We start from the raw sequence: 22383 nt of genomic DNA on the forward strand, positions 1-22383 counted from the left end.
GAGCGGAGACTGAGCTAAACATCATTGCCTGACCTAACAAATGGACTTCTAGAAGAATGGCCAAAAAATCCTATAAACACATTCATAAACCTTGTAGAAAGCTGCAAAGGGTAAGCCAACTCCATATTTAACCCTACATATTAAGAATGGGATGTAATTAAACTTCATGTGCATGCAAAGGTACACATCGCAAAACTTTTGGCAATATAGTGTGTGTGTGTGTGTGTGTGTGTGTATGTATATATATATATATATATATATATATATATATATATATATATATATATATATATATATATATATATAAGCCTAAAAATCTAGATGCACCATAGCGGCAGCAAATCTAATCTGCCCGCAAGTGTCGTCTAGCAACTCTCAATACCCTTCTGAGCTGTAATCGCCTAACTCTTGCTGGGCCAATCGCATCGTGTATAGAGTCGGTGGGCGGGGCCATAATGACGACGGCCGAGTTGCGTTTGCGTGCTTCTAGTAAAGACAGAAACTGGTGAACGGCAGTCTTTCGAATCAGCTTTGACCACGACTCTGCAAGACTTGGAGTTAAGCTTTTCTCTGAGAAAAGAACAGCACTGAAGTCATTCTTAAAAAGGGAAGATGTGTTTGGAGTTTTGCCGACCGGATACGGCGAAAGTTTAATCTATCAACAAGCTCTGCTTCACCTTTGTTGCTCTGGTTGTTTATAGCGCTATCCTATCTCATGCAGAGGGAGTTTGAAAGACAACCGTTTATCCCGCCCCTCGGATTGAGCCCTGTCAATGGTGAGTTTCCAGACCAAACATCTTGATGTGGGTCTGGCTTGTCAGGCTATATATATTAGGGATGCACCGAATCCAGGATTCGGGTTCGGATTCGGACGAATAGAGCTTTTTGACTGTGTTCGGTTTCTGCCGAACCTTAGAATTTTTTTCCACTGAACCGAATAGGCTTGCACTACGCGATACTGTTTGAACATGATGCCGCGGTTGATTATGGCAACGTGTTTACTAGGTGGACTGTTCGAATGCAGTAGGCTGTTAGAAAGTGAAAATGGAACTTGTGAACAGAAAATGTGTTGTTTGGCAGTACTTTCAGTCACAAGAAGGCAATTCAAGTTGAGCTAAATGTTCAATTTGCAATGCCGATTTGTCTCGTGGTGGCAAGAACCCTAAACAATAGCCGCTGGATGTCCGTTTCGAAAACAAATCGTTCTTTTTAACCGGATCTTTTTAGTGATCTGGTCGAACCAGTTTACCAAATCGGACTGAATCGTTTTAAACGGTTCGCGTCTCAAATCAGCGCTGATCTCACAAGTTATTATATAGTTACTCACTTTCTGACATGAGTGACAGTCCCTCAGACTAGAAATAAACTAATACCTTGAAGTTTATGTTGTAACTCCAACAGTTCACTGAACTGAGACATGTTTTGCTGTGAGAACCGGTAAGCTGAGATACTGCATGCGTGATAGCGTCGTCTTGAACCAAACTGTTTCTCTCGGAGTGGGACGGCTGCTGTTTCTCTCGGAAAACGGAGGCTTATAATATATGAGCATGGGTGAACCAAGGATTTGTGTAAGTTTATGTTATGTCAATGTAAGTTTATTTAATCTGAGTAAAACATCAGTGTTTGCACGACAGTGGCTGTATTTTTCATGCAAAACATGAATTAAAAAACGTATCCAAGATGATGATGATGACAATAATAATTATTACTATACTAAGTTTTGATTACAAATACTTTATATGAATGTGTTTGAATGTATTTTCATCCGCCGGGATGATAGAAATGACGTCATTACGTAAGAACGTAAAAGAAGCGGTGATCCGTTTTTTTTTTTTAACCGGCTCATTGAAACGAACAGTCCGTTTCGCGGAAAAGAACCGAACTTCCCACCCGAGTAAATAAGAGTTGTGCATAAAGGAATCTACAGACAGCAATACGGCACAGTCATCCTGGTATAATGTTGCCTTTTAAAAAAATAAAAATTAAATTAAATAAAAAATACACTGCTGTGGACGTTGTTTATGTCATTAATGTGTTTACTGTGATAATGAACTGAGGATGGGAGTTGGATTCGGTATTTGGTTTCGGATTCGGCAGAATCTTAACGAGTGGTTTCGGTATTCGGCCGAACCTCAAAAATCTGGATTCGTTGCATCCCTAATATATATATATATATATAAAGTTTGTGCCACACAATAGCAGTTCTTTTGGGAAAATATGACTCTTGTTTTGTGCTGTTAATCCAGAGGGAATCTGTCTCAAATTTGCAATGCCAAAAGAAAGGCATAGTCCTCAATCCTCGGGCATTAAATGTACCAACCAGAGACATTTCAATCACCTGAGTGGTGATTATCTATACAGCTGTGTGCTTTATTTTTCCGGTCCCTATAGATCTCACCTTCTAAAACCTTTGATCGTTTCAATCACTTTAACATCACTTTCAGTCCAAGACTGAGTGAGGAGCTTGGGTCATTACAGATAAATATTTCAGTCCTGTGAAAATTTAACTTGTTTCTTTTTGGGGTTGGCTTCAAAGAGGAACTTCAAAGGGAAGTGCCATGCCCAGGGCCATAAATTATTCATACTGAGCAACATGTTAGACTTCCAACACTTGCTTTGGCCTATTAATCACATCAATAACACTGCAATGAACTATGCTCCAATTGGCTGGCCACCACATTTCAAGCTCAGTAACTAGCTACCTCAGTGGCTACACACCATCACCACTGCTTTATAATTGGTTCAGGGGCCAAGTTTCATTTTAAAAATTAGGAAATTGTTCAGTTTTAAATATTTTGCCAGCTTTTCAACCTTGTTTCTATGTTTTTTTTTAATGTGACATACCTAAGTATGTTTTAAGAGTAAGTAAGTGGATAACCTCAACTTTTGGTTTCAAAAACAGAGTTCACTTTGAGGGTATATAAGTAGCCATAGCAATTCACTCCAGGGTACTTCACTGGGAAGATGAATGCGTATTGAAAATTTATTTTTGGCTCATGTGGATGAAAGACAACAACTCCCAGAATGCACTTGCCTCGCTGTCCTACAAGGCCACTCCCAAGCCACGGCTACCGGTTATCACTTGCCCACCGCGGCACTATTGTTTTAATTTTTATAGACTTAATAGCATTTAGTTCAGTAAGAGGACAGACTCTACAAATAAAACACTGAAACACATGTCAGTTCAATAAAGCGTGAGCGAGCCGAACGAGCGGACAAACGCAGCAGGAGTCAGATTTCATTCATCATGAGAGAAAAGAGCTGAGCTGAGCTAAGCACTGCAGTCATTCACAGTGCGTGTCCAGTCTGAAATGTTTTCAGATCATGCCCAGGAAAGCTTATCTTTCATAGTAATTCTTTGAAAAGTTGCTTTGCTCTGCACCACTCTGTTATGAATGCCCGAGCTGAGCGCCAGTGTGTATTTATATTCTTTGAGTAAGATCCCATCCCCTATGGGCGGGTTAAAAACATTCGGAAGTAACTCCTACTACTGTCTGTAGTCTATATAATTAGGCCGAAAAAGCCTCAGATGATGCAAAATAATGATCATTTTTAAATGTTAATTCAATTCAAATATATTTATTTATTTTATTGTCATCTCACACATGAACCTGCATTCAATTAATTAACATCAAACAAACAATATAATCCTTATTTTCAGAGAATAAAGATTACTTATTAACCCAACACTTTAGCCTCTCAAATCAACACTTCACTTGTCTTGCATATAATACAATCCATAGATATCAAACAATTCAAGCATCACAATGTTAGTTTAAACGTTTAGCCACAGTAAAAATACATTTTTGACAAGCAGAGGCAGGCTGATGCTGCTAAAATTTACAAATGTAAATTACACTTGTAAATAAGTAACAGTGGGCCCATTCTCCTCTGACCTCTAGCATAAGTCATTTTCACCCACAGGACTGTCACATACTGGAAGTTTTTCCCTTTTCACACCATTCTTTGTAAACCCTAGAAATGGTTATGCGTGAAAATCCCAATAGCTGAGCAGATTGTGAAATACTCAGACCGGTCCGACTGGCACCAACAACCATGCCACGCTCAAAATTGCTTGAATCAGTTTGCTTTCTTTCCCATTCTGACATATTCAGTTTGGTGTTCAGGAGATTGTCTTGACCAGTTGACCAGTTAGTCAATGAGAAATTGAACAGGTGTTCCTTATAATCCTTTAGGTGAGTGTATATATATATATATATATATATATATATATATATATATATATATATTGTAACAAATCAGTGCCACAGCATCTCATAGACACAACTGAGTGATTGAATGTATTTCCATGAAAAGAAGGTAGATATGATGTCTTGATAAAAAAAAAATAAAAAAAACATTTAAATAAGATTACAAAAAAAAAAAAAAAAATCAACCAAACAAGCTTGTTAGTAAAACCTTCAGCTGCATGCCCTTTTAAATAATCTGCCATTAAAAAACAAACATTCAGACAGACATCTTTTGCTATTGTATCGCATCTGGTTTTGAGCATCCAGACACAGGCATTGTTTTTAAAATGGCACATCAAGCTAAAAAAAGTCTTTAAAAAAACAACAACAATCAAAACCACAAAATTCTGTTCCATTCAATTGTACTCTGTATAATTGTTTTTGAACAAAAGAAAGTGTCCTATGTACATTGCCCAAGAAATGTGCCCGATTGGGTTCATGGGTTCGGAATTTGTTCCTGAAAACAGCCCAATTACACAGTCCAACAAGATGATTTTCAAAATATGTAGATTTGCACATCCCGTCGCCTTTGCCGAATACACTTTGTCACTGAGGAGACAAATCAAGTGTATCCTGTGCCAAGTCTCATCGGGCATTCCTCTGTAGTGTGATGACTGTCACTTCAGCTGCAAAAGTGGTAAACTGTCATTGGCTGATATCAGTTGTTTCACAGAGTGCTTAAATGACCCAAAACCCTCTGTGAATCTGAACTGCATGTGAATCATGGCTAATGTCTTCACATGTGCAGCTAAGCAGGGTGCATAGCAATTTGTTCCAGCTTGATTAGGCTTTGCCATTGATTAATTGATTGAGAGGAGGGCTGGAATGAAGACATAGTCAGAGGGGATCTTGAAAACGCCCAGCCCAATAGAAGCTGCTGTTCTCATTCAGAGGTCGCAAGATGAATTGGTTTTGGTGTCTGCTTTTAGGTGTGACTCAACAAAGCCATTGACCTTGACAGCAAGACAAACCAATAACACTTCTCACTTATTCAAACTCGTTGACTGCTCCATTGCATTGCCCTAATCTCATTATGCATGGCTTATATGAACTGCTGTTCAAGTACATGAAAGAAAATAATGAACTATATCTACAAAGATTTTACTAAATCCTATGCATGAACAATAACTCACATAATGATTTGGAAAATAAACAATGTCACTATGAAGGCATCATAAGTGGCTGTCAGGATATTGTTATGCAGTTGCTAAGGTGGTCTGGGTGTTTTCTACTGACAAAGTCCAATACCTCTAATGTCTCTATGATATCTAGTTCCTTTGGCCCAGCTCCCTCATTCAACAAAGGTTTTTATGCATTTTCATATTTTCCAGGAACAATAAAACCAATTGCTTAGAAAGGTAATTGCACAAGTGCCGTTAGCAAGCCACACAATTTGAAATATCCATAACACAAACAGTGCTATGCAAGAACCAATAATTACAAGCAGCATCAAAAAATAATTACATTTAAAGTGCATGCTTTTCATTAGTTTTACTCATTACCATGCAGCATGGATGCTATAAATTGTGGCCTAATTAACTTGAGACTTTATGGCTAGACCTTTAGGTGAAAAACAGTCAATTTTTGGCCACTCTCAGCTACATGTCAATGTCTATATGAAGTACAGCAAACTCTATAAATGGAAATTTTATTCAATGTCATCTACAGTAATGCAATGCTTATGCTTATTGATTATTCACTGAGCAAATATGCTGATCAAATAGCAATGGGATAAATAAAACTATTTGGTAAATGTCAAGCAAACAAGCTGAATATCAAATCATTTAGGTGTTCTCCTGCATTTGTAAAAACGCTTCAGGCTAAGCAGTCTGCCATATTGGAAAAATTCACCAAAAAGGTTAAGGAATGACACCTACAGAGGTGTCAAAAATAAAGACAACACTGAACTTATCTATATTAAAAGGTGAATTACCAAATATTTGCCATCAAGTTACTTAAGCAACATAAGCAACTTAGTAACATTGATCATGTGAACTTTGTACAGATAAGGGATATAATCGTTCTTGGTAAAACGCACCGGGGTTCATCTTAAATCTGAAAACCAATCTATAATATGGTTTGTTAAAAATAACAACACGTAAATAAGACAGACATAGTTTGTATAATGTATGCTTCTGTCGATGGATACACATTCTGACTTCCCAATAAATTACAACAACAGCGAAGAACAAAAAAACAACAAATCAGTCACTCTTTGTAAAGTTTGATTAATGTAAGTGCAGGTGAGGCAAGAACAGCACATGTTGCTCTCTGTGTTTAAACTAAATTAATTTAAGCCTTGCCAATTTAAACATTTAAGAACCAGAAGACACGAATGAGAACTCAAGCCTGCACACAGAGTGCCGTGTCCTTGAACGGATAAATTCCACACAAAAATGATTTCAACATGCCCGCCTTGGTGTATCCTAGCAGACGTAGTCAGTTATGTCTTAAGTGAACACGTGTACAGTATCAGTGTACTGGATTGGTGCATTATATCTTAAAGTGACAGCAGCCTAATACCCCTGCTGTCTGTATTTGTAATGTTAATCAAACAACAAAAGACAAGGAAATCACTCACTGCTCTTGACTGAACAGATTTTTTAACTTTAATAAAGATTAATCTTTAATTCATCTTTCATCTTTAATCAGTCAAATATACAATATTATTTTTTACATTTGATTACTTTATTTAATTGTTGTACCTGAAAACTAATGTTAGACCTACCTGAAAAACCTGAACAGCACTGTTTATTTTATTTGTATCTTTGCTCCGTTGTTATTTGTGCAGTTTGCTTGTAATTATTTGTTATTTTCTTTATTTTTATTTGACAATAGTCTTTTTCCCCCCCTGAACATCACACCAAACTCTAAAACCGTGTTACAAGATCCGTAAATAATTTAAACTATTACACCCCTAGTACAGATGGTCAGATGTTCTTGCTTCCATCCTTTTCAAATCATGCTGCAGAACATAATCATCAGGTTTTACACAAAAAAAGAACAAGAAATATAAACCAAATGTTATTTTGAAATTAAACTAAATATTTTGGTTCACCTTTTAGCCGAATTGAAACTTGTTTGATACCAGGAGTATATTTGGCACAGAAATACTGTTATACATCTGTCACAACCGCACTTCATGCACCATCTGACACGGACACTTTCACCACGCCCACTCGTTCACAATCACCGGAATTGATCACAAACACACCTATGATCACCTATCACCTAAGCACAATACTCACCATCACTCATTGTCTGGTCTTGCACCAAACACCGTCCATGACAAACGTCTACTCACCTGTTGTTCGACTTACCTGTCTTCATCCTCATCATGGTCTCCATCTCCAGCATCGTCTTCATCATCTTCGTCTCCACCATCTACAAAGGAAAGTTATCAGTCATCAGTCAGTTTGTGTTTCTACGTGTCAAGATATCATTCTGTGTTCTGCCTGTGTCCGTTACTTCTGTCTAATAAACTGTTTCACGTTACACCTACCTCTGTGTCCTCGTCTGTGTCTGACAGAAGACCAGACCAAATGCAGAGCTCTCCGGACACAGGCGGGGACTGCACCGCTGATCACTCTACCAACCTGGTTGAAGCTGTACGGTCCTCACTAATTAAATACAACAATCCTTCACCACCAGTGGCTAACATGATCGTACCACCATCACCAGCACCTGTGATGCCCGTCACTTCTTCAGTTGCCTCTGCAAGTCCCATGGCCTGACCAGCAAAATACAGCGGCGCGGCGGAGGATTGCAGCAGGTTTCTGTTACAATACTCCCTGTACATGAAAGCAAATTCCCATCTGTTCCAACATGAGAGAGGCAGAGAGTGAGAGTGGAATCTCCTTGCTTGCCGGACGAGCACTACAATGGGCACAGTCCTTGTGGGAATCGAATGCCCCAGTCACCGGCTCTGTCTCCGCTTTCTGTTGTCATCTAAAGGAAGTCTTCGGTCAACACGCTGCTGAACTGTCTGTTCACGATCAACTCTTCAACAATCGTCAAGGAAAGAGAGAAACCGCTAGTTCCTACGCCTTACGTTTCCGCACTCTGGCATGTATTAGCGGTTGAAATGAATCCTCCCTCATCACAGCATTTCGCCACGGCCTTCAAAATGAGGTAAAACTACGAATGTTGTTTATGAAGATTCAATCGGTCTTGAGTTATTAATCAGAAAACAGTCAGAGTATCACAAAGACTATCTGCCTGTGGTCTCACCACGTCCACTGTCAATCCTCCTCTCGTCCAACCATCTGTTGCATCTCAAGCACCTGAACCCATGCAGATTGACACTTACCATCTCACCACAACGGAACGCCAATGCCAGATCAACTAGCAGTTGTATTTGTACTGTGGGGGAGATGGACATGGGATTTCCACCTGCTCGGTGCGACCTCCATGTCCAGCGGTGAGCACCATCCAATTACCTCCTCATACTGCTCATCTTACCAAGACCCTGGTATACATTAATAATTCTCACTCATCCATTTCAGCACAAGCCCTCATCGACTCCGGGTCAGCTTGGAGCTTCATCAGTCAGCAAACCCTCTGTCCATCCCGGAGCAGCAGGCCATGGAAGAGTACGTGCATGAAGTGCTACATTAAGGGTTCATTAGACCATCTACCTCCCCTGCCGCTTCGACCTTCTTCTTCGTGGCAAAAAAGGATGGAGGCTTGCGGCCATGCATCGATTATCGTCATCTCAATTCACAAACAGTTTTAACTCAGAGGGGCCGCCATCTCCTCTATTAAGAAGCGCCTATAATTCGCATCCGGAAGGGTGACGAGTGGAAAACCGCCTTCATCACCCCTTCGGGTCACTACGAGTACCGGGTGATGCCAGATGGGTTGTCCAACTCACCTTCCGTCTTCAAGAACTTTATGAACGAAGTCTTCCAAGAATTCCTGAACAAGTTTGTCATTGTCTATATAGATGATATCCTTATCTACTCTCGACACCTGAGGAAGCACGAAGAGCATGTACTTCAAGTCCTCCAAAAACTGTGTGAGCATCACCTGTATCTGTTTAATACCAAGTGTGAGTTTAATACCACCACAGTCCAGTTTCTAGATTATATCATTGACAACCATGGCGACAAGTTAGACCAGAGGAAGGTGGACACCATTCTACACTGGCCATCACCCCGCACCATCAAAGATTTGCAACGATTCCTGGGATTCGCCAACTTCTACCGACGCTTCATCCACAACTACAGTCTGCTCAGCTCCCCGCTCACTAATGAAAAACCAACCTAAGTCTCTGTCCTGGAATCCATCCGCCAAAGAAGCCTTCCACCAGTTGAAACTCGCCTTCCAGTCCACTTCGATCCTGGTTCACCCCGATCCTAACCCCCAGTTCATCGTGGAGGTAGATGCCTCCTCTACCGGGGGCGGAGTGTTGCTGTCACAGCAGCAGGGGGAACCCTCATGACTCCATCCATGTGCCTTCTTCTCGAAGAAGCTATCCCCGGCAGAGCAGAATTATGATACCGGGAATCGGGAACTCCTGGCTTTAAAAATCTTGCCTTGGAGGAGTGGAGACATTGGCTGGAGGGAGCGAAACACCACTTCGAAGTCATCACTGATCATCGAAACCTTGAATATCTGAGAGATGCCAAAAGACTCAACACTCACCAAGCCCGATGGGCCTTATTCTTCATATGCTTTAACTTCAAGGTAACGTATCGTCCTGGAGACCAAAACAACAGGGCGGATGCCTTATCCCATGCGTATCCTGAACCAAAGAACCCAGAGATCATTCTCCCTCCAGCCATGCTCGTCAGTCCCATTCAATGGGCCAACCATCAACAGATCCAACTGGAGAACAACTAAAACCCTGTTCCGCCGGGAGATCCAAAGGGACGCCTGTATGTACCGCCTGACCATCGCTTCCCCTCTTGGACATAGCTCATTCCTCACCGGGCTCTGGACACCCAGGCAGGAGAAGGATCCTCTCGCTCCTCCATTAACGTTACTGGTGGCCCTCCATGCCTCAAGACATCTTGTAAGCTCACTCCCCTCAAGGGATTATATCCTGCGTCTGGTCAGCTTTCTTCCGTCTCCTAGGAGTATCCGTCAGCCTATCCTCCAGGTACCATCCTCAAACAAATGGCCAGACTGAGCGTAAGATTCAGGAAGTCGGGAGATTCCTGAGGGTTTACTACCATCGGAACCAGGATTGTTAGAGCCAATATCTACCCAGGGCCACGTACGCCCAGAACTCCCTCTGGCAGTCCAACACAGGGCTCACCCCGTTCCAGTGTGTCCTGGGATATCAATCTCCTCTCTTCACATGGTTGGGTGAGCCCTCAGAGATCCCAGCAGTGGATCATTGGTTCCAACAGAGCAAGAGGGTCTGGGATTCAGCTCACGTGCAACTCCAGCAGGCATTCCGGAGACATAAGGCACAAGCTGAAGTCAGGAGAGGACCCACACCACAGTACCAACCGGGACAGAAGGTTTCGTTATCTACCCGGGACATCCGTCTCTGGCAGCCTTGCCGTAAGAGTCCTTGCTACCTGGGACCATTCCCCATAGAGAGGCAGCTGAATGAAGTTACCTTCCGGCTCGGAGGACTAGTGGACTGGGAGGACTACGGACCTGAGGAACGGTGATGGATCAACAGGAATGACATCCTTGACATCTTCATCCTCTTCATCTCCACCATCTACAAAGGAAAGTTATCAGTCATCAGTCAGTTTGTGTCAAGATATCATTCTGTGTTCTGCCTGTTTCCGTTACCTCTGTCTAATAAACTTTTTCACGTTACACCTACCTCTGTGTCTGACACCATCCAACTATTTTTTTTTTATCACATGAGGAGTTTAGCATCCAACCCTTTAACATTGTAAATAAGTCAGAATGCATAAAATAGCATTAAACCCTACCCTTTAAAATCTCAAAGGGTAGTGTTCCAAGGGTTGTTTGTGATTTTTCTTTCCCCTGCCTCCAGTCAATTTCTTAGGCACGCCCACGTTACGGTTAGGTGGTTGAGAAAAGCGCAGGACGAAGGAAATGAAGATGATTATAAAGTCCTTTTAATCAAATAAACTCAGAAGAAGGACCACATTCACACTAACAATAACTGACAAAGGACTAAACAGAAAAGGGAGTATAAATACACATAGTAACAGCTAACATACACAACTAATACCGACATGACAGAAACGACTTAACTGAACATAACTGTGACAGTATGGTTGTTGTGTGTAAAAGCTCAGCAATGGGATGTAGCTCATGCTCAAACACAGACATATATGTCCATGCACAAAGTTTGCACAGCTGTTGACTGCTGATCAGACCTGTAAGTCATAGATATATGAGGCTCTGCATTATCAATCAGCGAGACAAATTGGACTGTCAAAGAGAAGATCTCTCTTTGGCAAATTGGTTACATTTGTGACATGTTCTTCAGGACAAAATGTTTTTCCATCTCCATCACTTCTCATGCATCGCTTCTGATCTACAGTAAATGTTCTAAACGTAAAGGTAAAGGTAACATGCCCAAATGCTCAAAGCTTTCATCTAATGTATAAAACTCAGAGTAACCAGGGAGAGCCAGATTTATGTCTTAAGCTCATTTAAGAACCATTCTTCTCAGTGTAAACCTATAAGTCGATGACTAAGAAGATTATGAACACGTATATAAATTTTGAGTAACCCAGTGTGGAACTCACCTAACCACAAACCTGCTATTATTTAGTTATAAGATGGATAAGAAGAGAAGATCATGTTATGGATTTATGTTTAACAGAGCTGAGAGCTCTAGGACAGATGTTCTCTGCCTCAGTGCTTTCTATCAGAATAAGCAGTTCCTGAGCTTTTTGTTCCATCGCTTTTAACAGTGTCTGTGAGGCTTTTGACAGATTTAGTTCACAAAAACAGCAAAAACAATGCAGTTAATCTTCAATTTAATGTCTATGAACTTCACCAGCAAGCAAATAAATATAAGCAGTGTAAAAATCCTTAAATATTTAACCTTTAAATACGCAAAAATAAATGATAAAAAATAGAATAAAGTGAAATGATGCATCCTGCTGACTTTGGCAGCAGGATCAATTAAATCAAATTAAATTAAATCAGAAATCAATGAAATGCACTATTAATTTATTATAATCAGTATTAACTAAGAAATTATAAAATGGCAACACCAAAGTATTTCCATAATAATGGTCTAATTTAAAATAAGATAATTATATAAGCCATCTCTATAGCTTCAACAATCTGGAATTGGTTTAATCTACTCTGGCGCTCGAGGTGTATAATAAGAATTGAAGCTTTATTGGCAGAAACGGTGCTTAAACTAGACAAACTGTCTAGAGGTGCACAAATAGGAGTTGAGCAGAGGGCCATGACCATTTGCTCAGCAGATCAGCCAACTGGGCGTTTAGCCAGCAATCAAAAATAGGCTTAAATTCTTTGGTTAGGGAAAAGTACTATCAGATGGTGTCACACTAACTAACTCCAGAGAAATAACCGCACCTGAAAAGTGTCAGTCTAATCTTGTGTTTTCGTTCAGGGATCAGGATGCACTGCAGAACTGACTTCTTTCTCAGAATGCACCATTAAATTCGACTGCTGGATCCGGTTCAAACTGTGCACACGTCGTCATTTACCAAGAATAAAAAGATGCCATTATCTGTGTGAATGTGGAGATTTAAGCTGACAGAATGGGTTTCCCTGTCACCCTGTTTCATTATGAAGACAAAGGAACAGGGAATATCTGGTGGAATAATGCCACATTTCCATATTCACGCTTGTGTTTTAATGGCACTTTTATTGAATTAAGCTATAAGTATGCATTCTGCGCCTGAAAACTGGATAAAGTTCATTCAGCCAAATCATGTCCCCCATAATGTTAGAGCGCACAGCTCTGACTTGGCACACTATGTTAATGATTCCGATTTAATCTGTCATCACTGTGAGTGATTAGCCCTTTCAAACTCTGCTTTATTATGTGCAAATGAGGCAATGAACCATATTTCATGTTAAGATGAATATTTATTACAATGAGTCCAGGTAGAGGCACTGACCCCTGAGTTGGTGAGGGGACATTTCCCATGAGGTGGTTCCGGTGGGGTTTAATAAGTGATTCCTACCGTTTGGCACATCCAAGATGTGATGCTTATCCAGGGTCCAACCACCAATGTTGGAGGCCTCCAGCTCATATCCCTGCAGGATGGCAGTCCGTTTTTCCCACAGGATCACATTCAGGCAAGACTCATATTCAAAGCCAACAGATACTACAGTATAGAAAAACAGACAAAGGGCATTTATTATCTTTAAATGTTTTTCTCCATCTATTTTAAAGTGTGCTTTATATTTAAATAAATAAATTAAAAATCATATATTAAACATAATTTTACAGCCAAATATTTTAAGCATATTTAAATATCTTAAGCATTCAAAGAAATGTATTCTATAGACTGCTCACTTTCATGCAAGTAATACAGATTATGTGGTATTGACACTTTGTTGCAGTTACTACGATTTGTTGCAGTTGCTGTTGCAGTTACTATTTCAGAAAAAGTTACATTGTTAGGGAAGAAATATTTCAGCAAAAGGCATGATTACAATGAGCCCAGTCATAGCAACATTTTCCAAATGGACTGTGACCTTCTAAAAGCTGGTGTTTCTCATTGTGCTTCCTTTGCAGACTAGTTATACATGCAAAGAGCAGTCAGCAAAATATAGATGGACTAGAAAAATGCAGCTGCTTGTAGATTTTATTTATTGTTAGAACACAACCCAGTTTAGCAAAAGCTGGTTCGAATAACGATTAAGTATACGCTACAGCTTTAACAAAATGAGATTGGCTTTTGAACTATGCATATTTTATGGTTTAAATCATACATTTGTTCCAGTAATAAAATTAAACCATATTATTGTCCTGAATTATTTGTTCTAAATCCCTTTAGTTTAAGGATCAGAGAACATTAAGTTCAACCTTTAGTCTGTATCATAATAAGTCACATTCACCTAATCAGTTTGACTTGTACTATCAGTTTAAAGGGAGATTAATCTCGCCACAGAATTATCTGGGTGAAAAAAGATTAATCGACTCCTGGTTAAATCAGTCCAAGTTAATAATATATTCATACACAGAGAGCTTTATATAGATCCCTTTCCTCCCATTGTTCTGCTACATACCTACAGCCTCTGCGAGTCCGTAGACTCTCTGGCTATATGCATCCGTCTTGTCCCAGATAAAGCTGTAAGAGAGCCGGGGTGAAGCTGGGAACTGCTTCTGAAACATTCTGCCCTCCACAGCCACCATGAGGTGGACCCGAGCCAAGCCGAAGGGCACGCTGGACTGGGTCAAGATGACCTTCAGAACAGGTTTGTAGGCTGAAGCACGTGAACTCAAGTAAATCAAGTCTAAATCACTACCAGGAATGGCCGTCTGCTCATGAAGAACCTGTGATTAAAAATGTGCATGAGGAAGGTTATTTGCTTGCACTGAAAATGTCCATATTATAATTTTTGTTAAAATTATTTGTAACAAAATGCAAAAATTGCAAAAATTCATTAAAAGCTGTAAATTCACTCTTCTCTTACTCGGGAATGGATATACACTACCATTCAAAAGGCAATTCAATTTGATTAATTTTTTCCAGTTTAAATATTTTCAGTTAAAACTAATATACGCAATTAATGCAGAAATTAATGTCCAGAAAGACACGTGCATGTATCATGAGTTCTGCACACATGATACTTGAGTGTGTCTTTCTGGACATTCAGAGCGGCAGAATCGAGTTCTCTTTCAGTTTCTGTATATTTCCTACCTTGGCCACAGGAAAATATAACATAAGCCCTTTTATGTTAAAATTGATATCTTTACAGATTACACTGTAAAGTTGAATGGCTATAATTAATGTTTAAATTGGAGTGAGAGAAAAAAATCACTTTCATTGAGACATCAGTAGCAGTATTTATTATGAGTGATACTGGCTTTCCTTCATAAAAGAAGATGCCATTAAGCAAGCACTTAAATATACCGTCTTTATGTTGTTGCTACATTAATTTGAAGATTAACTGTTAAATTATTACATTATAAAATATATAAAAACCATTAATATTTTTAATTGTGATTAAACATGATAAATCAGAGAAAGAATTGTGATTTTTTTAAAACTGATTGACAGTGAAGAATGCTTTTATTCACCAATGATTTATTAAATTTTTCAAAAGTAACAGTAAAGACATTTATAATAATTTAAATACAATTTAAAATGATTGTACTTTTGAACTTTCTATTCATTCATCAAAGAATCCTATATCTTTTCAACAAAAATGAATTTACAAAAAAAATATATACATTTTTAATTACGTCTGATCCCTGCTCATCTCTACTTATAGCCTTAAAAGTGACTTACGTTATGATCATGAAATCTAAATTATTACTGTCACAAGAACATGATATAGTACACCATTGTCATAATTAATTCAGAAGCAATATAAAGTATCCATGGTGGTGTAAAGAATGTCTGACCGTATAGTTCTGTACGTATAAATCATCTAGTTCTCTCATATTTTGTAGTGTCATTAAATCATACAGCTCAGATGGGCTTAAGGCGCATAGTCAAATTTATTTTGATTTTCTGGGAAAATAAACCGAGACTCATTTTACTCGCAGATGTGATGCGGTATGAGTCACCTGTGTCTCAGGAATGATGGGGCTGGCCTCGGGGCTGGAGCGGTAGAAGGTGGAGAGTGACGACGCTGTGATTCGAGGTGAGGGTCTGTCAAGGCCACTAAATTCACAGGTTGGTGTGTCTCTTTCCTCTTTTCTCATCACCAGCGTGTCCATCACATGGAAAACTCTCCATGACAACCATACTGTGCGATACACAAAGGAGTACGGAGCGCGCACGAAACGCAACGTCAGTGCTGTCCCTCCGTTCACCAATAAATCAAACCTGCAGTTGGGTAAAAATAAAATTTTCACAACAGAGCTCATGTATAATAGACGATTACATTACTCTTCCAAAACAGTACTATAGTGATACCATGGTAGAGTGTTGATAAGTATTAAAATAAATACTATGGTATAGTTTAAATAACCATTGCAATATAATACATTGTACTTTGTTGTATGTATGAGAAATGTATGAAAAGCATTTTAAATTATGTAATATTGCACACTACTATTCAAAAGCTTGGTGTGACTTAAAGGGTTACTTCAGCGATTAGCATATGGCTTTCTATCAGTAGAAACCCTGGAGTATATTTGAATGATCATGCTCCCATATTTACCTCATTCAGCTCAGTCATCATGATGAATGTAATCCGACTGCTGCGTTTGTGCTGTGACACTCCCTCATTATATTGAACAGACACGTTCAGTTTTTAATTGTAGTGTCTGTTCTCTAACTGAACTGATTTTATTAAAAAATGAACACGGTGAGAAAGTTATCCAGTCGCGGTGGCTTTGGGAGTGGCCTCGTAGGGAAGTGAAGCAATGCATTCAGGGAATTGTTGTCTTTCATCCCCATCTTTTCTCAGTCTCGAAAGCACCAAATTCAAAAATAATTTCACATTTCTCCTACATTAATGACCCAGTTTAAATACAAATTCATCTTCCCAGTGCTGAAGTACCCCTTTAAACTGTATTTAAAAGAAAGTTTACTTTTATCCAGCACTAATTATTAAATTGTTCAAAAAGTGACAGTTAAGACATTTTTTATGTTACAAAAGCTTTTCATATCAAATCAATGTTATTCTTTTAGAATTTTTATTCATCAAAGACCACCCCCCTCCCCATTTTTTTTTTTTCAATTTTCCATATTCATAAAAACAAGAAATGTTTCTTGAGCACCAAATAATTTCTAAAGGATCATGTGACACTGAAGACTGGAGTAATGGCTGCTGACAATTTAGCTTTGCCATCAGAGGAATACATTACATTTTAAAATATTTTAAAACTGCAGTCCATAACTTTTTTGGGATAAAAATTATCCAAAATAATTGAGCAAGTAGCCTACATATAACCAGCCAGTGTTCAAAACTATCTACCTTAGCTCAATTTACAACGGAAAGCTTGTAATGTTTTTAATTCCAGTGGTACTGATAGATTTCCGTGAGAAATTCAAGCATATCTTTGCGTTATTACTTTACATAAAGAAGGTGTCCTGGCTAGCAGGCTATATCGCGTGTAAGGATTTTGGAGGTGGCGATTTATAGCCTTTTCTCATAGCACTTGATATAATTAAATGTATCAATTTGATGGCGGATCCAGGTAGGTTTAAACTACAATCACCAGTTACAACTGGAGATTCCACCCGTTGTAAATCGCAAAAGATTTCGGACCTTCGGATTGGCTGAATGTGAAAACATGGATAAAAAGGGCTTTTAAAAGGTGGAATAAACTGTTTTGAAGGGGTTCAAAAGGGACACAGTAGGGCTGGGCGATAAATCGATTTTATGAATTAATTCGAGTTTTTAGTTTACGACGATTTTTGTGAATGAAAATCGGTTTTCTCTTTCAAATCCGCCGACGCTCCCCTCTGAGCTCCCGTAATGGCTCAGCCCTCCCCGCGCGCGTTTGCCACAGAGGTACACAAACAACAAGGATCGCGTCTAACAACATACCGTGTCATTCGTAATTGGTTCACTTTTTCACAGAACAATTAACAATACCCCGCTGCAAAGTGTGTTTGAAGTCTGAACGGAACCGCGGTAGGCGCTATACTCATTTAAAGCTGCGCTGACACGAACGCAGCGCGAGCTCACACACGGGCCAATCTCGTGACAGACACGATACACAGCGCTGGTGATCCAGTGAGAGACCGTTTAAATCAACACACCATTGCTACTGTGATCTAGTGGAAGCGGTCGGCGCGCAGAATTCTGTTATAAACCACAGATATCAGATCTAACAGAGCTGAGCGAAGGTCAGGGGTTTCAGTCACAAAACACCAACATTCACCATGATTTACTGTAGTAAAACCACATGGATTTAATGTTGTTGTTGTCATTATTTATCTCAGGATTCGTACAACCTTTTGAGATTGAAATTCAAGCACTTTCCAATGGTTTTCAAGAGCTTACACTTATTTCCAGCACTTCAAAGCTCTAGATATCCGACTGTAATGTTATTTTTAATGTGATGGTTTGTAAAACTAAAAGTTTAAATGGGTCTTGTGAAAGAAATAGTCGAATGTTTTTTTTAGTTTATTTTTTTTAAATGTGTAATCCATTTTGTAGCATTTTTATTTTAAAAAAAGATATGAAATGCCCACCACTATAACCAGCAGAAGAGCACTTATTGATTTATTAGCGATTTTCACTCCCTAATGTATGGAAAGTACGAAGTCACAGTCTCAGGAAAAACTAAACTTTTCTTCAAATTGTGACTAAATTACAGTAAAGTAAAGAGCTCCTTTAATAATCACTGAAGCTGTTGATCAGTTCAGTGTGAGACTATTGAAGAACAATGCTAATCTATATTTAATAAGAGCATTAGGCTACATTTAAATTTTCCCTATACTTTTTTTGCACATTACTGTTGTTAATAAAAGTTAATTTTATCTGTATATCAATTCATAAACCTTTGATATGTATACTGTATATTGCAAACGATATGGTGCCCATTTATACTGAGGAATAGTTGGGGATTATTCACATGCGGAAAGTTTTGCACCCCAGGTGGCACTTCTACCAAGCTGCAAATATTTAATTTTACCTAAACAAAATAAAGTTAAAACTTGTTTTGAACAATTTCTTTGTCATCTGCAGACTGATTTTAAGTAGGAGGGGAAAAAAATCGTTTTAAATCGTAAATCGAATTTTTGGTGAAAAAATCGGGGATTTTTTTTTTGGGCCATATCGCCCAGCCCTAGGACACAGAGACTGTTTTTTTTGCTGGACAGGTAGGCCTAAAACATTTCAATAGTTCAATTGTAACAGTAGCACACTTGTTCACTTAATTCATACAGTTACAGTTTGCTTTGTTGTGCCCTTCTCGTTTTGCTATGTGCATTATGGTAAATTATCAATATTTTTTTTGCTAGCCATGAGAGGTATTAGAGTAATTCACCTCTACTCCCTATTAATGTGTTGTACACATGTATTACAGTTTTATTTTACAGTATTAAATAAATGAAGCCTTGGTGAGGATATAAGATACTTTTTTAGTGTATATTTTAATAATATTTCACCATTTATATGAATTTGAGATACAATTCATGCCAGAAACGCACATTGTTTGTGTGGGGACAGGGGGCATATGAAGGCTAAGTGTGATTCATAATTTCCTGTTGTCACACTGACAAGCGCATGTGTTCTCTCCAAATTACATGGTTTGTTAGCTTCATCACAGCGCTTAGTTAGCGATGTCTTCCACATTCCACATCCTCTGCAAAAATGCATCCGATTCAAATGTCCAATGAAGATAACAGCTAAATGACATGCACTTCACTGTCTTTTATCAGTAGTTCACTGGCACACTTAAGATGCTCTATTAGTTCAAAAGGGGTAGAGATGTGATGTAACTTTTTACGTTTCAGGGATTTGGATGAGAGATCTGGAGGTAGCAGTTAATGCATGACCTATTTTAATTAGCGTGGTGTAACGAGGAAGTAGGTGCAGATTTGGAAATGAAGGGGCGTCTCTTTGAAGTTGTGCTCTATATGAGCCGCTGTCTCCCCTGCCCGGAAGGGGAGGGATGAACGGTGCGGTGACTTTACGCACATACACAAAAACATACATATATTCGCCTTGAAATTTTCCCCCTTTACAGCTCCTGTCCTTTTTTTCAGTCTGGGCCACTGTTCCAGACCATCGGCCTTTAAAGCCGTTTCTTTCCCTCGGTTTCCCCTTGGACACGCTCGCTGACCAAGAGCAGACACCAGCACTGAACAAGCATGATTATCTGAAGCCCGTTCCCCTGTGTGCAGGTTTTTAGAAGGGATCTGGATATATCAGATAATCCCCAACATCGGCCTTCCTTCTTTAGAGATGTTGATCCATCCCTTGAGTATTTTTTTCTCCTTCTCATTAAACTAAAATGAATAAAGTTTATAACACATTATGGTCATCATGCCTCAGTTAAAGGTATGCGGTCGCCACATATACACATGCATACTCCCACACGTGACCCCTGAGTAAGAAGACTCTGATTGTGATTGCTGATCTATGTGAATCTTGGTAATTATGGATTATGACTAAAGGGATTATTATAAAAGGTACAATAAGGTCAGTTCAGCACAGAATTTAAACTCTGCTGACTGCATTAATGTTGTATAACTAGAGTTAAAATGGGGCTTGAAAGTGAACATTTTCGTCTTTTTAATGTATGATTTTTGCACAGTTTTATCATTCTTATATACTCTACTGAATTAATTTAATTGGTCAGAACAGCTTATGAATTACCATCTGATTCATCTACTGTAAATCATCGTTTGTCGGACAAGCAATTGTTTTTTTATACTTATGTGTACCGATTAAAACAGTATATTTATATATGCTAATGTGATCTGTAACATTAGGTGAAGGTCACTGTAAGTGACATGAACATTGACATTGGAGTAGAATGTGCCTGTCTGTGATGATTTGACTTGACTTGTGTGGGAAGCAGTGAGATATAAATAGGAATTTGCATAAAACTATGAAAAATTGTTTCTCACTGACTATCTTAAGGACAGGTATTAGCATAATTATGTGTATATACATATGTGCTTGTCTGTGTCTGAGTACAGCATATTTGTACGTACATGCCGTCCTGTCTGGTGATGGTATAACCCTGCTGGGGGTAATGCATGAGGGACACATTCACCCCAATCAGTGGAGTGCCGTCACTGGTCACCACCTGTCCACGCACTACGGACACCAGGCTGTTAAATAAACACAAACACACATTCAAAAACACGTAAATGTGGTTCTGAATAAAGGCAACGGTAGTTTAACCATTATATTTAGGTCAGCAGATTGCTTACTAAAAACAATAAATAACATTACATTTTTTATATTTGATATATAAAATTTGATTTTATATATAAAATGTACAGATAACTATAAAATGTCTCAATCCACTGCACCTTTCTTTCCTCTGCCATTCTGTTTTAATAATCTTAAAAGATGTAATTACAGCACAAATTATTTTACCAAGCACCAGTTAGTGTCTGACCTGCAATCTCGCATCTTTAGACTAATTGCACAATAATTTCTCAAATGTGCGAACAAAAGGAACCTCAGGGCAGATGGGTGGGACGAGAAGTTTCCTCATCAAGACATAATCAAAAGCTTCATCAGCCAAATATTCTAAAGAGATTCTAACAAGTTCTTCTTGGCTGATCCTATTCTAAGGCAGTGAAGACAAGCAGCAATGTTCAAATCATGGGCGTAGATTACGCGGGGGACGCGGGGGACGTGTCCCCCTCACTTTTAATAAAATGTATTTTCGTCCCCCGCACTTTTACTGGGTCTCACCGATCCTAGTCGACCCGCTCCGAGCGGGATTCGAACCTGCGCGAGGGCGGGCAAGTTAACAGGGACGCTAACGACAGCCTTCTCTAATCGCGGTTGATAGCGCGCTTCTTGAGGTCACGGGCAAGTGTATTTACATAGAAACCAATGTGAATACATCAAGATTTAAATTCAGAGACAAAAAATAATCTATGCATGACCTGTAATTTTTTTCGAATCTTAATATGAGGAGGGAGCTCTCTCACAGAAAGTCCAAAAGTGGATTCGTAATACCCAGTGACGCTGGAGCTGCAAGCTGAAGGAAAACAATCGTTATGAGTGATGAAACGTGACGACGACAATCAGACGATTGCGACAATATATGATTTATGTGTGTTTTTCAAGTAATCTCAATGTAGGCTATTTATTGACAATAAAGTATCATATGAATAATGCAGCTTTTTTAATGTTATCTTCTGCTCACCACGGCTGCATTTATGTAATCAAAAATAGTTAAAATAGTAATATTTTGAAACATTATTACAAATTAAAACAGCTTTTTTCCTATGTGAATATATAGTAATTTATTCCTGTGATCAAAGCTGAATTTATCATCATTACTCCAGATCCTTCACTAATTATTCTTATATGAGGATTTCACAATCAAGAAACATTTATGATTATTATCTGTGTTGAATTGTGTTGAAGTTGTGCTGAT

General features: G+C 38.9%; 1 protein-coding gene across 2 annotated transcripts in view; it reads right to left on the bottom strand.

Annotated features, from left to right (window-relative positions):
- Positions 1 to 22383, bottom strand: part of si:dkey-237h12.3 (teneurin-3) — a 174619-nt gene that overhangs the window by 26941 nt on the left and 125295 nt on the right. For both annotated transcript variants that reach the window (XM_067457431.1, XM_067457432.1), the window contains exons 17-20: positions 20975 to 21094; positions 15919 to 16180; positions 14412 to 14679; positions 13361 to 13504 (exon numbers count right to left, since the gene is read on the bottom strand). In XM_067457431.1, the coding sequence (XP_067313532.1) occupies positions 13361 to 13504; positions 14412 to 14679; positions 15919 to 16180; positions 20975 to 21094 (794 nt within the window). The remainder of the gene's footprint in view (positions 1 to 13360; positions 13505 to 14411; positions 14680 to 15918; positions 16181 to 20974; positions 21095 to 22383) is intronic.

This window comes from Pseudorasbora parva, chromosome 11 (assembly GCF_024679245.1).
Source record: "Pseudorasbora parva isolate DD20220531a chromosome 11, ASM2467924v1, whole genome shotgun sequence".
In the NCBI taxonomy this organism is placed as follows: Eukaryota; Metazoa; Chordata; class Actinopteri; order Cypriniformes; family Gobionidae; genus Pseudorasbora; species Pseudorasbora parva.